Below are 15,656 nucleotides of genomic sequence, written 5' to 3' on the forward strand. Positions count from 1 at the left end.
GTCGATGGTGCTCGTTGCCGAGGTGGCCCGGGGCTGCAGGCGCGGTGTTGCGCGTGCGCCCGGTGTAGACCGAGGCTTCCCGCATGAATCGGGAAGTCGCGGCATGAGGTTCCGAGGGATAACCTTGCCTTCGGGAGGCAGTGCTCTCGGCCCACCGGGCCGCAGCGCCTTCCAGGAGATTCTTGAGTTCTCCCTGGATTCGCCGACCCTCGGTGGTTGACGGCTCCGGCATCGCGCGGATGAGCATTGCTGCGGTTGCCAGGTTCTGACCAACCCCGCTGGATGCGGGCGGCGGCCTGATCCTAACATCGTTGGCGACGCGGTGCCGGAGACCTGGGGCAAGTGACGTATTTCTCCGGCCAGGGGTTGGCCCGCCCACGCCTGTCCGACGTCCCGACGGATCGGCTCAAGCGCTCCTGTTCCCTCGTTGAGCCTGGCCTGCGCCTCGCAGACTTGCTCGAGTTGTGGGTCGTAACCCCCCGCCGGAGCGGGGACCACAGCTAGCTCCCGTGGGATGTCGGCGCGAGGCACCGGCCTAGGGAGATCACCGTCCTCCGGCATGCCAAGATGGTTGCCTTCGGAGGGATTCCCTAGCTCGATGTGGAAACATTCGCGGCTTGGGCCGCAGCCCTCGCCGCCAAGGCTGCGGCTTCCATCGGAACAGTCGGATAGGCAGTAGTCACATGCGGTCGTGAAGTCCCGCACGGCACTGGGGTTGCCAAGTCCGGAGAAATCCCAACCGATGCTGGGATCGCCATCTTCCTCGGACCCAGAGGGCCCGTAGGTCGAGACGTCCGTCAGTCGGTCCCAAGGCGACCGCATACGGAACCTCAGTGGGGTTGCACTCGCCTCAATGAGAGCGCCCGCCAAAACGAGGTCGTTTGGCGGGTTGAGGCCGAGTCGAAATGACGCAAGATGGGAGTTAGTCGGTACCTTTTTGTCGACGAGGAGCGACGTAGTCACATCGGGGACTGGTTGCACCGTCAACTCTGGTTCGAGGGCGACGTCCTGCAGGCTTTCCGCGAGCGCGTCGGCGTCGTCTTCTTGCTCGGGGTCAGCGTGCCGCGGGGGGACGGCGCTTGCCTCCGTCTTGAACGCGAGGTCGACGTCCGGCGTGCCTTCCGTCGGGGCGTCGGGGGCGTCGATTCGCTCGACGGCCGACGAAGCGCGGCCTCCCACCTGGCCTTGACGGCCCCGCCTCCTCCTCCGTTGGCGGGGGAGAGAATGGAGCGAGCCCGAATGTTGCCCTTCCACCACGCGGGGAAGACGTCGTCGATTCCGTCGCCGGCGGGCGGGTTGTCGGCCGCCATTGTCGTAGTCGCGCGGCGGTGGAAGAAGTATCATGTCGTAGCTGCCGTCGAAGGACATGAACTCAAGAGTCCCGAAACGAAGCACCGTCCCGGGCCGGAGAGGTTGCTGGAGACTGCCCATCTGGAGCTTGACGGGGAGCTGTTCGTCAGCACGCAGCAGGCCCCTACCTGGCGCGCCAACTGTCGGCGTTTCGAGACAGGGGGGTCCCTAAGCCGACGAGTGAGTGTGCTGCGTGCCCCAGCCCAGATGGGTCGAGCGTGTGGGCGAGCGCGAAGGGGGGAGAGGCGAGGTGGCCGGAGTCGAGCGTGAGAGAGGTGGAAGTCCCGCGGCCTTCATGTTCGTCCCGCGCCCAGGTCAGGTGCGCTTGTAGTAGGGGGGTTACAAGCGTCCATGCGGGTGAGGGAAGCGAGCGGCCCCAAGAGAGCGCCTGTCCCGTCCTCGGTCCCGCGCGGCCAACCTTCTCTAAGAAGGCCCTGGTCCTCCCTTTTATAGTCGTAAGGAGAGGATCCAGGTGTACAATGGGGGGTGTAGCAGAGTGCTACGTGTCTAGCGGAGGGAGAGCTAGCGCCCTAGGTACATGCCAATGTGGCAGCCGGAGAGATCTGGGCACCCTGCTGGCGTGATGTCGTGGCTGTCGGAGGTGCGGCGGAGCCTGGCGGAGGGACAGCTGTTGGAGCGGTCGAGTCCCTGCTGACGTCGTCCTGCTTCCGTAAGAGAGCTGGGGGCCGCCGTCGTCATAGAGCTTGTGGAGCGCCATCATTGCCCCTCCGGCGGAGCTGGCCGGATGGGACGCCGGTCTTGTTCTCCGTGACCCGAGTCGATTCGGGGTAGGATGATGATGGCGCTTCCTGTTGACGTGGCGGTCTGTGCCCTAGGCAGGGCGACGTGGGGGTTCCTCCGAAGCCGAGGTTGAGTCTGCCTTCCGTTGCCGTGGCCAAGCCCGAGCCATGGGGTCGGGCGAGGCGGAAGTCGTTCGGCCGAGGCCAGGGCGGAGTCCGAGCCCTGGGGTCGGGCGAGGCGGAGTTTCGTCGTCTTCCGGGTCTTAGCCCGAGTCCGAGCCCTGGGGTCGGGCGGAGCGGAGTTTCGTCGTCTTCCGGGTCTTAGCCCGAGTCCGAGCCCTGGGGTCGGGCGGAGCGGAGTTCGCCGTCTTCCGGGTCTTAGCCCGAGTCCGAGCCCTGGGGTCGGGCGGAGCGGAGTTCGCCGTCTTCCGGGTCTTAGCCCGAGTCCGAGCCCTGGGGTCGGGCGGAGCGGAGTTCGCCGTCTTCCGGGTCTTAGCCCGAGTCCGAGCCCTGGGGTCGGGCGGAGCGGAGTTCGCCGTCTTCCGGGTCTTAGCCCGAGTCCGAGCCCTGGGGTCGGGCGGGGCGGAGTTCGCCGTGGTGCCTTTGGCAAGGCCTGACTGCCTGTCAGACTCACTCTGTCGAGTGGCACTGCAGTCGGAGTGGCGCAGGCGGCGCTGTCCTTCTGTCAGACTGGCCAGTGGAGCGGTGGAGTGACGGCGGTCACTTCGGCTCTGCCGGGGGCGCGTGTCAGGATGAAGGTGTCAGGCCACCTTTGCGTTAAATGCCCCTGCAATTTGGTCAGTCGGCGTGGCGATTTAGTCAAGGTTGCTTCTGAGCGAAGCCAAGGCCTCGGGCGAGCCGGTGATGTGTCCGCCATAAAAAGGGGGCCTCGGGCGAGACGGAAGTCTCTCGAGGTCGGCTGCCCTTGGCCGAGGCTAGGCTCGGGTGAAGCGTGATCGAGTCACTCGTGTGGACTGATCCCTGACTTAATCGTACCCATCAGGCCTTTGCAGCTTTATGCTGATGGGGGTTACCAGCTGAGAATTAGGCGTCTTGAGGGTACCCCTAATTATGGTCCCCGACAAACATGACATTGCAGTTAGCCACAACTCCATCTTAGCTTTCCATATCAAGAAGTTTTTACCATCAAAAGGATCAGGCTTTAGCACAACAACAAAACCTCTGATAGAAAAATGCCTAACATTAGGTTTTTGGATTGTTAGAAATATAGGCATTTTCCATATCATTTTAATTCCATAAATTAACATTATGATGATGACATATAAAATATGTTTAATCATAGAAATCACTATCTCAAATATATCCATAACAATATGGATCAAGAGAACATAAAACATATGAATCATATAAATATAATGAGCATATAAACATGGAACATGTATTATTATGGAACAACTGAAAATAAACAGATAGCAACATAAATAGTATAACTGTAAAACTAAGACAAACAGATTTATCATATTACTAGTATGATCAGGCATCAGACATGTCATGATATAATACGACAAAACAGATTGGATAAATTTATGGCTATAAATAAAACAGCAGGTATGAACATATATAATTTGCAGAATGTAAAACAGTAAGGAGATGAATTGATCATACCCTCACATGCGCTCCGAGGATCTAGATCCTTGTCCAACTGCACTTGTCATGTCACCAGGAAGAAGACGTTTTGGGCAGTCGCGTAGACGCTCCCCAAAAACCTAATTGCCGATCCCTCGTGCAAGGTCTCGAACGGCAAGGGCTCCGGAGGCACCTGCCCTCTCGCTTCTCTGTGCGCGCAGAGTCTCACGAGATGGAAATACCCTCACTCGGCGGCTGGACTGTGATTCTGAAAGTGTTTTTCGCGTGTACCGAGTGACAGGGGTGCTCCTCTATTTAACCTCTCGCAGAGGGAAGCTGAAGGAGAAAGGTCTCGCCGAGTCACTCCAAGAGTCGGTCAGCTCTCGCCGAGTCACGCCATGAGTCGGTCAGCTGGAGGAGAAGGGTCACTCGGCCGACGAAGAGACAGGCAACTGAAAAATTAACGCGGTTAGTGAGTGCTAAAAATTAACACAACCACGCCCGCCCGCCCGCTCGCCTGCCACGCCCGGCCGGCGGCGGCGGCGGCGCGCGCGCGTGTGGCACGCCCTTGTCCGTTTCTTGACTTCTCAAGTTAAGTGGAATAAATCCCATCATATAAGTCAAGCCAAAAGACCCTTTGACTTTCAATGTGGTATTATTGGTATTCCTAATCATTACACACCATAGAATTTATTCAATAAATGGGCAAGCCCATAAAAAATCCAACATTTAGACCTATATTTGCTACGACAATTGAATATTGCCAGCTCGCGTTTTGAGTCGAGTCCACCGAACACCTCATCACCAAACAATATATCGAATCAAACACAGAAAATTACAGATCTCATTAAACACGTGCGAACGTACCATATACTCACAGTGGTACATTCCAAAGTCCAAACCGAATTGTCCCTAAGGCTGGTGGCAGTGCGGGCGGCAGCGCGGACGATAAGAGGCCGCTGCCGCCCACGCGCGGGCGAGAGGCCGGCGTCGGGCGATGGCGCTCGCGCCCGGCGAGAGCGGGCGGTATCGCCTCGCTCTCGCCCGCGCTGGAGCGCCCGCCCGGGCGAGAGGCGGGCGAGAGGGAGGCGAGGCACTGGCGGGGCGAGAGCGCGGGCGAGAGCGACGTGGCGCGATCTGATTGGTCCACGTGTCGCGATCTGATTGGTCCACGTGTGCTAGCCGTTGCAACTAGCCGTTTTTGACCGTTTGGAGTCCAAAAAATTCGAAAAGAAATTGCAAAAAATCCAGAGGAACCGGAAGCGGAACGTGAAGAGGAGGAAGATGAGGATGAGATTGAGGAGTCCGAATAGAGTTATGTAATTTTATTTTAATTATCATGTCATTTTATTTTAATTATTATGTACTTTGTAATTTTTAATTCAATAAAAAATATTATGTTGTGTGTTTTCTGAGCGTTGAAATAAATTCGCGTGAATTACTTAATTCTGAAATAGAAAAACTGACGTGGCTATAGCCTAAGGCTGTAGCCTGCTGCAGCCCCTGTGCATTGGAGTAGCAGGGGCGAGAGTGGAGGCGAGAGGTGACGTGGGAGAGGCGAGAGGAAGGCTCTGCACTGGACTCACCTAAGAAAACCCCTCGATCGCCCCTGACAAAAGAAATAAATTACACATCTGCCCCTCAGAATCCACCACCAAACCGAGATGTGTCCATATTTACTCGCAACAATATCTTCTCTTTCTTCTGTAAAAATATAAAAGACCCGTCTCCGTCTCGGGGGAGCAGGAGAGGGGGAGAGGCCAAGAACCCAGCCGCGAAGCCAAGCCCATCTGATCCGGCCCCTGCTGCCCTGCCCCAGCTCGTCTCTCAGGTCGCCTTGCCGTTGCCGGTTCCGCGCCCGGGCCCGGCTCAGAGTCGCGAGCTCGTCTCGCAGATCCGGCTTCGCTTGCTTGAATTCTGTTCTTTGGGAGCAAAGAGGTAGGTAGTTTTGGCCGGGAAGGCCGGGGCTCTTGGCTGCTTCCTGGTGTTCTTGCTGGGTGGTTACTCGACCGAAATGTGACCTCCCGTGCTTCGCAGGTGCTGGCCGGTGGCGTGGCTTGGTGCTCTGGGGCCGGCGAGTTTTTTTTTTTGCGTCCGCTCGCTCTGCCTGTAGTCTTCTTGCTGCGGCGGCGGGGTGGAGATGGGGGTGGCGGGGGAGAAGTTCCAGCTGGGGACGGTGGGGGCACTCAGCCTCTCGGTGGTGTCCTCCGTCTCCATCGTCATCTGCAACAAGGCTCTCATGAGCTCCCTTGGCTTCAACTTCGGTATGAGATCCGATCTTGTCCGACATGCTTGGCTCCTTTCCATTCAGCTACTGTTTGGCCCTCAGATGCTTCTGCTTCATGTTTGTACTCGTATGGTAGCTGTCTGCTGAGAGCCTGAGACGCGTGCCCAAGATTAGTCCATGCGGGTTCGGGGAGCAGTGGGTTGCTGCACAAGCGCACTGCGCACAGCTGCTTTGTGCTGTGAATTTGATTAGGAGACTGGTGCTGCTAAGAGATATCACAGTTTCAGGGGCGAGCGCTGCGCAGATTAGTTTGTGCCTCCAGGGGAGGAATATCTGTGGATCGAATATTTGGTGTTGTGAGTTGGTAAATGGTAACCGAGGGAGCTGTGAGTTCATATTATAGGGCTAGAATTGATTATGCCGTGGGAAAGCGATACCGAAACGGTCTACGTGTAGTAAAACACGTCATACTTTTGCTATTGATTACACATGGATATGTTTTTACTATTCGATCTATTTTTGGAAGACGATCGCATTAATTTACATGGATATTTTGCGTCCCCAAGTGTGGTGAGGTGACAGTGCGTCTATAAACAGATAATGATAGCAAAGAAGGCAGGTTTTCCTCCAAGTGTTAATAAAATGTGGTATTCATTTTGCAGCCACTACTTTGACAAGCTGGCATCTCCTGGTTACATTCTGTTCTCTCCATGTGGCATTATGTATGAAGCTGTTTGAGCACAAACCTTTCGATGCAAGGACTGTCATGGGATTCGGAGTGCTCAATGGCATATCTATTGGACTTCTTAACTTGAGTCTGGGTTTCAATTCTGTTGGTTTCTATCAGGTATGCATCCCTTTTCTGTTTGTATTCAGCCAAACTTAAGGTTTATTGGGTGACCTGGCACCGACTTCTTATTCGGCACTCATAGCATGACATGTTATCATCGGTAAAGGTATATCAGGATGGGCCAAAAACATCGTACAACCATATGGTTTCAATTTGACGCTATTTATGTCACTACATCTCACATGCTAATTACTCCACCATGCTCATAACAAAATACTGTTTATATGTTCAGATGACAAAGCTGGCCATAATTCCCTGTACTGTTATACTGGAGACCCTTTTCTTCCGGAAGAAATTTAGGTTTGCTTGCAATACATCATGTGCTATATGCAGGTCTATAGTATACCATCTAATCTTTTTCACCGACATTGCTGTGCAGCCGGAATATCAAGCTTTCCCTTAGTGTGCTCCTTCTTGGTGTTGGTGTTGCAACTGTAACTGATCTGCAACTCAACGTTATGGGATCTGTACTGTCCCTACTGGCAATCATCACAACCTGCATCGCTCAGATCGTATCCTTTTGATTGTACATTACCCACTATTTTTTTTATGTGGCATATCTGTCACAGTATCCAGAACCATTTGCATACACCAAACTTTGCATTTGCCACTAAAGCATCCTGTAATTTGAGTATTAGTGTTCTGTGGCGTATAACTTGAGTCCTTAACAAGCCATCAGATGACAAATACAATACAGAAGAAGTTCAAGGTATCTTCAACACAGCTCCTGTACCAGTCATGCCCATACCAGGCATTGACGTTGTTCCTTGTCGGTCCATTCCTCGATGGATTTTTGACCAACCAAAATGTCTTTGCTTTCGACTACACAACTCAAGTTCTGGTAAGCATTAGACCAGGCTTTGGGGAGTTTGCGTTAACTGTCGATATCGCTCCATCTGATCATGGGTCTGCATTTGTTGCCTCTGCAGTTTTTCATCGTGCTGTCGTGCCTGATTTCAGTCTCGGTGAACTTCAGCACTTTTCTCGTGATCGGGAAGACGTCTCCTGTAACCTACCAAGTCCTTGGCCATCTGAAAACATGCTTGGTCCTCACCTTTGGCTATGTCCTGCTTCACGACCCGTTTAGCTGGAGAAACATACTTGGGATCCTAATCGCGGTAATCGGGATGGTTCTGTACTCGTACTTCTGCACTAGAGAGACTCAGCAAAAACCAGCAGAAGCCTCCCCGCAAGCCGTTCAGGTATGTTCTGCAATGGCTAGCTGAACTTTATGGATAGTATCGTGTTTTGAGCATATAGATTCCATGGACAGGATCTGGTTTTGAGCAGATAATTACGTGGAACTTTGAAGCTGAAATTCGTATTAGTCCGGTGACAAAACATTATCCTCTTAGCATGAGTTTCAGTGCAACTAGTGTCGGATTGAGATCTATAAATCTTTGTTGTTTGATTAATCTTTTGTCAGATTCTTTTCGCTTGACAAAGTTGATATGCAACATTTATATTCTTGTGGAAGCATCGCTATGTTTTTTGCCTAGAGAGTTTCTTGACGATCTGTGTGCCACCGATATCGCAGGCAAAGGAGGGTGAATCGAACCCGCTGATCTCGGACTCCCTGAGCGCTGCCGAAAATGGAGGCAGTGCCACCGACGATGAACCTCTGAAGGTACCAATGTGGAGCTCGAAGTACTCGAAGGCGTGAAGTGGCTGTTCTGGTATTAGTGCACACGGTGCTATACAGAATTCAGCGTGGTAGGCAGATACTAGGGTTGGAAGGCAACCCTGTTCCTGTTCCATTTTTGGCCTTCTATTTTTTCTTCTTCCTGGCACAAATACTATAAATATGTGCTGTCAGTAAATGGATCTCACTCTTGAGAGGAATACCTCAGCTCGAGACCGAGTGTTCTGTTCTGCCTGAAAGCTAGTATTTGTTTGTGCTCCACTCCACGTGTAAAGTGGTAGATGGACATGATCTCAACAGTAGTAGTTTGCATTCTTTTGTACTAGTGATATACAATATTTATGTATTCCTCGTGTTCCCTAAGCTCTGCATGTCCCACACCACTACCAAGCAGGGGCGGAGCCAAGGGGCCCCAGCAGGGGCCATGGCCCCGTCCAAGGCTGTGGAATACACATATATATTTTGTGTAGACTATATATATATATATATAGTGGCGAGGTAATGGAAGCCCTGGGCTTCCATTAGTATGGGAAGCCCCAGTCAGGTATACCCACGCGCGCCTGATCGTGTGTTGGTTCTGGCTCGGGCGGATTCCAGCGTAAAACGTGAGCTAAAACATCGTAAATGAGTACGGAATTTAGCGTAAATCCCATATCTGTTTTCTAACAGCAAACGAGGCCGAAAATTACGGCGTGAAAATCGCATGCAGCCGATCGTGCGCGGGTTCTGGCTCGAGGTGATTCCAGCGTAAAACGTGAGCTAAAACAGCGTAAACGAGTACGAAATTTAGCGTAAATTCTATTTATGTTTTGTAACAGTAAACATGGCCTAAAATTATGGCGTGGAAATCGCGTGCAGCCGATCGTGCGCGGGTTCAGGCTCGGACGGATTCCAGCGTAAAACATGATCTAAAACAGCGTAAATGACTATGAAATTTAGCGTAAATCCTATAATTGTTTTGTAACAGCAAACGGGGCCCAAAATTACGGCGTGAAAATCGCGTGCAGCCGATCGTGCGCGGGTTCTGGCTCGAATGATTTCAGCGTAAAACGTGAGTTTAAACAACGTAAATGAGTACAGAATTTAGTGTAAAACACGACCACAATCTCACTTTGCAAGAGATTGTTGTAAAACACATCAAAAATGTCATAAATTTGACGTAAAACACAGTAAGACTGTTTTTAATGGAAGCATAAAACAAAACAAGAAGTGTCGTAAAATTTAGTTTGAAAATGCATAAATCACGATAGTCTCAGAGGGCACTTGTTTTGTTCACAGTATATCAAAATATAAAGTACAACGATATTTTGTCAATATTGTTGCAATCATACACAATTTTTTGACATGACAAAAACGAGGAGCTAGCCCTGTTTTTGGTATTTCAAACACTTGGAACTATTAGCTTTTAGCTAGGTCGTGGTCCGAAATGGAAGCATTGCTGCCCGGCTCTTGTTAAAACAGGTCTGTGTAAGCCTGTATAAAGCATAAAGACACGTCAGAACAAGCATAAGTAAATCAAACAGAAACCTAAATGATTCACTAGTTAAAAGACATGGATTGAGAGGAATGATATAATATAATAGTAGAGTTATGCATTCACTTAGCTCATGCTGCTCTCCTACAACCTGTCACATCATTTATTTATTTTCATATTCTTGTATCTCCCATCATTTACTCTTATTCCTTTGTTACTTATGGTGAGAGTGTTTATCAACCAACGGTTGGAGCCTAGACTACAATAAAAAATGTTTATGTGCAAACCTCATCATAGAAGTACCCATACAGGCAAAGAATATTAGGATGACGAAGATGACTCTAAATCTCCTCTTCGTGTCACAGGCTCGCAACTGATGCTCAACCTGTGATTGCTTGCAACTTTCAAGGCCACAATCTGACTACAATGTTTCCAGTTTCCACAAAAGGTATTGTAAGCCCTAGCTGCTCACTATAACGATTGACTAAATTATAAACATAAAAATTTTCAGTTAGTACATTCAAACCAGGGCACAATATTGAATTAGTCAAATCCCAGCAATCTCGGTATAGTGCCCATTCACCTAAGCTATAGTCTAAAATGAATCAGTGCAATAATTCCTGACAATTAACATTAATTACAATAGTATATTTGCTAGTTTACCATATATGAAAAGTTCAATTTGTAGATACGAACATTGCACAACACTAATGTAGTCAACTCCAAGCAATCTCAGTCATCATTCAGTAAAGTTAGAGACCAAATATAATCATCACAAGTAAGCTTAAACATGGAAGAACAGGTAATAAACAGTATATTCTTATTTTTCCTACTATGAATGTCCCATCGAAACCATTGTTTTTTTCTCTGAAAAATCGAACTAGAGATTGATGCAAGCAGCAGACAGGGATCAAAGCGCATTAGGTACATCAGGTCCGAAGGCAACCTGCTCCTGAACGACTCAAAGCAACACGCCGCTGATGCTCCAGAACCAGACGCTGCTGGAGAAGAGCTGTGGGACTTCGAGAGTAGTTCAACCATGCCCATGTATTACAAAAAATGCAGTCGGCCCTGCTGATGATACCGCCTGAAATTTGACCCACTGTAATACTCTACTCAACTTTTATTTTCTCCTTTTCTGCTCAAGAATACTTTGCTTAATTCAGCTAATAATGTCATACATATACCATGCTGCTCGCTGTAACAGTACATCAGATGAATAATTTCATCCAACCGCGAGGAACCGTGATCCCACGAGCCAGAGCACCGGGAAGAGAGTAGGGAAGGATACATACCGGTGTGTAGCCATCAGCCGTTCCATGGAGGAGCATTTGCGACCGGACAGTGGAGTATCGGAGGACGGAGGTTGGACCTGGTGAGCCGCCGCAGCGGCGCTGTGCCCGTATCCCATGGAGGAGTGGAGCCGTTAGCTCAGCCGTATGGCTAGAGGTTTCGGTCGCTGCGGCCAGCTCAGCCGTAAGGTTATTTAGTTCATATACAACACATTTTAAAATCTTCTTTCATCCTTATACTTTGATTAAAAGTTATGAATAAATATCTATAGATGTCAAATTTTGAATGACATATATAATTTCCCACGTGAGGCTATAAATCACACAAATATAGATTGAGCAAACAACTTTGTTAATAGAAAAGGGATAATGGATGAGATTGTCAGTTTTCTGTGGAGTTCATGAATCTTGTAGATTGTCAAAATACAATGTGAGGCGTAGCAATTTCATCCATGTTTTCCTTGGAGATAGCAAAGGATAAAAGCCCACACTCCAGTAATGAACATAAAAATGGTTCTACCATGAAACACGCTCGATTGCCAATATGATAAAATACCTGATGTTTAGTGCAGTTTTTCATAGGAAACCCAGAACGACTGCCTATCAGTGACTGTCATCTGTTAAGGAAGATCAAAATATCAGATGTGCTGGAAGCATATGGTGAAGAATAGAAGCACAGATAGACAGTGAAATAATTTGTGTATCACTGTTACTGCTGCTCAATGAAGCCATTAGCTCACCATGCCATGAATCAACTGAACCCAAATAAGGAAAAGGAATAGAAAAAAGAATGCATGTTGCTTTATCATATACCAAACTACTTAAATATTAGAATGATGATGATTTAATGACAGATCAGTTAAATGTGTTTCTCATTTTTGGCTAAGATGCTGAAAGTCTAAATTGGCCCTAACTGATTATCCAACTTGCTGAAGTACATAGGATAAAATAGGAATTTCTCATTTAAACAACCTAAAATCAATCACCGTAATCCATTAAGCCAAACACTCTGATTATTACAATTCATAATCTCAATTATAATAATTGAACCATGATCCAAATAGGTGCTTAACTACCTTGCTGAAGTACCGCTGATGTAGGCACTCCTTCGCCAGCCCACACATGCCATAGTATGGACGTGCTACCAGAGCACTGCAAAAACAAACACATGCAGTTAGTGATTTGATGGGCAGGTGACTTCATCAGAAGCAATATAATCCACAATCCCGCATCCATGTCCACCAGGCTCCACCACCATCTTCTCCAACTGATGTGCTCGCTGCTAATCTTCGGTAAGCCTGCTCTTGTGCGTCGTCATCATCTGCTTCCGAACCCCTTGCTCTTTTCAACCAACATTCGATCTCGTGTTACCTATGCAGCAGAACTGGTAAGCGGGAACACCGGCGGCGACGACATGGCGGTGCTCATCCAGCTCAAGGCCTTCCTGCGGGCGCACAACCAGATAAACCGAGGTGCGTACGATGGATGGTCGGAGGCCTCGCCGTCGCTGTGCGGCAGCTGACAGGGAGTCGGCTGCGACGTGGACGGCCGCGTGAGCTCCCTCGACCTCTCCAGCTCCAGCATATCGGGCCCGCTCTTCGGCAACGCGAACGCGACTCGGTCCCGGCTCCACAGCAGGAGTTCCTCCTTCCTGGCCGCCATCTCCCACCACTTGCGCGCGCTCTCCCCAGCCCCCGCGGCCGCTCCCCCTCGGCGCGTCGTGGCGGGGAACCCACACTCCGTGAGCCTGGCCGCGAGCTCCTCCCCCGCGCTCGGTGGCGCCGACGCCCACAAGCGCACCGCGACGGACTCAGCGAGGAGGTTGACCGCCGCCATCTCCACCAGCGGGTCCGCCGCTAGGATGGACCCCACCCGCGCCGCGCAGCTGCCGCACATCATGCTGCTCACGTCGAGCAGCACGGTGGTGGCACCGGCGACCCCCTCCCCGGCCGCCGCGTCGAGCTCGGACGACGGGTCAGCCATGGCGCGGGGCCGGTCCGCGGGTGCGCCGCGGGTGGGGAGACGGAGGGGAGCGATAGTGAAAGGGAATTAGGCTTACACCTAGTTCCTAAATAATTTTGGTGGTTGAATTGCCCAACACAAATAATTGGACTAACTAGTTTGCTCTAGTATATAAGTTATACAGGTGCCAAAGGTTCACAACAAGCCAATTAAAAAGACCAATGTTGGGTTCAAAATAGAGAGCTAAGGGGCAACCGAAGGCACCTCTGGTTTGGAGCACCGGACTGTCCGGTGCACCACCGGACAGTGTCCGGTGCACCAGGGGACTCCAACTTAAACTCGTCACCTTCGGGAATTTCCAGAGGCGCTCCGCTATAATTCATCGGACTGTCCGGTGTACACCGGACAGTGTCCGGTGCTCCAAAGAACGGCGCCTCAGGAACTCGCCAGCTTCGGGAAACTACAACGGCTGCTCCGCTATAATTCACCGGACATGTCCGGCGTACACCGGACTGTCCGGTGTAACTGCGGGGCAACGACTACTTCGCGCCAACGGTCACCTGCAACAACAATTAATGCACGCCAGCGCGCACAGAAGTCAGGTGCGCCCATACTGGCGCACCGGACACTCTACGGTACATGTCCGGTGCCCCACCGGACATCCAGGCGGGCCCAGAAGACAGAGCTCCAACGGTCGAATCCCAACGGCTTTGGTGACGTGGCTGGCGCACCGGACATGTCCGGTGTACACCGGACTGTCCGGTGCACCATACGACAGTCAGCCCCACCAAACGGCTAGTTTGGTGGTTGGGGCTATAAATACCCCCAACCACCCACCATTCATTGCATCCAAGTTTTCCACTTCTCAACCACTTACAAGAGCTAGGCATTCAATTCTAGACACACCAAAGAGATCAAATCCTCTCCAATTCCACACAAGGCTTTAGTGATTAGCGAGAGAGATTTGCCGTGTTCTTTTGAGCTCTTGCGCTTGGATTGCTTCTTTTCTTTCTCACTTGTTCTTGTGATCAAAACTCCATTGTAATCAAGGCAAGAGGCACCAATTGTGTGGTGGCCCTTGCGGGGAAGTTTTGTTCCCGGTTTTGATTTGAGAAGAGAAGCTCACTCGGTTGGAAGGACCGTTTGAGAGAGGGAAAGGGTTGAAAGAGACCCGGTCTTTGTGACCACCTCAACGGGGAGTAGGTTTGCAAGAACCGAACCTCGGTAAAACAAATCCTTGTGTCACACTCCTTGTTTGCTTGAGATTTGTTTTGCACCCTCTCGTGCGGACTCGATTATATTACTAACGCTAACCCGGCTTGTAGTTGTGTTTATATTTGTAAATTTCAGTTTCGCCCTATTCACCCCCCCTCTAGGCAACTATCAATTGGTATCAGAGCCTGGTGCTTCATTAGAGCCTAACCGCTCGAAGTGATGTCAGGAGATCACGCCAAGAAGGAGATGGAGACCGGCGAAAAGCCCACTACAAGCCACGGGAGCACTTCATCGGAAGAGTCCCACACCAAGAGGAATGAGAAGAAGAAGGACTCCTCCAAAGGGAAGGAGAAGAGATCTTCTTCACACCACAAAGAGAAGAAGGAAAAATCCTCTTCCCACAAGCCGCATCGGAGTGGGGACAAGAAAAAGAGGATGAGGAAGGTGGTCTACTACGAGACCGATTCTTCATCGGCATCCGCCTCCGGCTCCGACGCGGCGTCCGTCACTTCTAAGCACCAAGAGCGTAAGAAGTATAGTAAGATTCCCCTACGCTACCCTCGCATTTCTAAACATACACCTTTACTTTCCGTCCCATTAGGCAAACCACCAACTTTTGATGGTGAAGATTACGCTAGGTGGAGTGATTTAATGAGATTTCATCTAACCTCGCTCCACAAAAGTATATGGGATGTTGTTGAGTTTGGTGCACAGGTACCATCCGTAGGGGATGAAAACTATGATGAGGATGAAGTAGCCCAAATCGAGCACTTCAACTCCCAAGCCACAACCATACTCCTCGCCTCTCTAAGTAGAGAGGAATATAACAAGGTGCAAGGGTTGAAGAATGTGAAGGAGATTTGGGATCTACTCAAGACCGTGCACGAGGGTGATGAACTCACCAAGATCACCAAGCGGGAAACGATCGAGGGGGAGCTCGGTCGCTTTCGTCTTCGCCAAGGGGAGGAGCCACAAGATATGTACAACCGGCTCAAAACCTTGGTGAACCAAGTGCGCAACCTCGGGAGCAAGAAATGGGATGACCACGAGGTGGTTAAGGTTATTCTTAGATCACTCATCTTCCTTAACCCCACTCAAGTTCAATTAATTCGTGGTAATCCTAGATACACACTAATGACTCCCGAGGAAGTTATCCGGAATTTTGTGAGCTTTGAATGTATGATCAAGGACTCAAAGAAGATCAACGAGCTTGATGATCCCTCCACATCCGAAGCACAACCGGTGGCATTTAAGGCGACGGAGGAGAAGAAAGAGGAGTCTACACCAAGTAGACAACCAATCGACGCTTCAAAGCTC

The 15,656-nt window shown here is 50.5% G+C and overlaps 1 protein-coding gene across 1 annotated transcript; it reads left to right on the forward strand.

Moving 5' to 3' along the window:
* Nucleotides 1-5,436: 5,436 nt before the first annotated feature.
* On the forward strand, nucleotides 5,437-8,741 carry LOC100274338 (Nucleotide/sugar transporter family protein). Its single transcript, NM_001148699.1, is given in 8 exon segments — nucleotides 5,437-5,615; nucleotides 5,715-5,941; nucleotides 6,567-6,751; nucleotides 6,987-7,054; nucleotides 7,134-7,266; nucleotides 7,434-7,595; nucleotides 7,684-7,956; nucleotides 8,292-8,741. Coding segments are annotated over 7 exon segments (1,071 nt in total). The 5' UTR covers nucleotides 5,437-5,615; nucleotides 5,715-5,817; the 3' UTR covers nucleotides 8,418-8,741.
* The last annotated feature ends 6,915 nt before the right edge of the window (nucleotides 8,742-15,656 follow it).

The sequence above is a fragment of the Zea mays genome, chromosome 3, assembly GCF_902167145.1.
Source record: "Zea mays cultivar B73 chromosome 3, Zm-B73-REFERENCE-NAM-5.0, whole genome shotgun sequence".
Lineage (NCBI taxonomy): Eukaryota > Viridiplantae > Streptophyta > Magnoliopsida > Poales > Poaceae > Zea > Zea mays.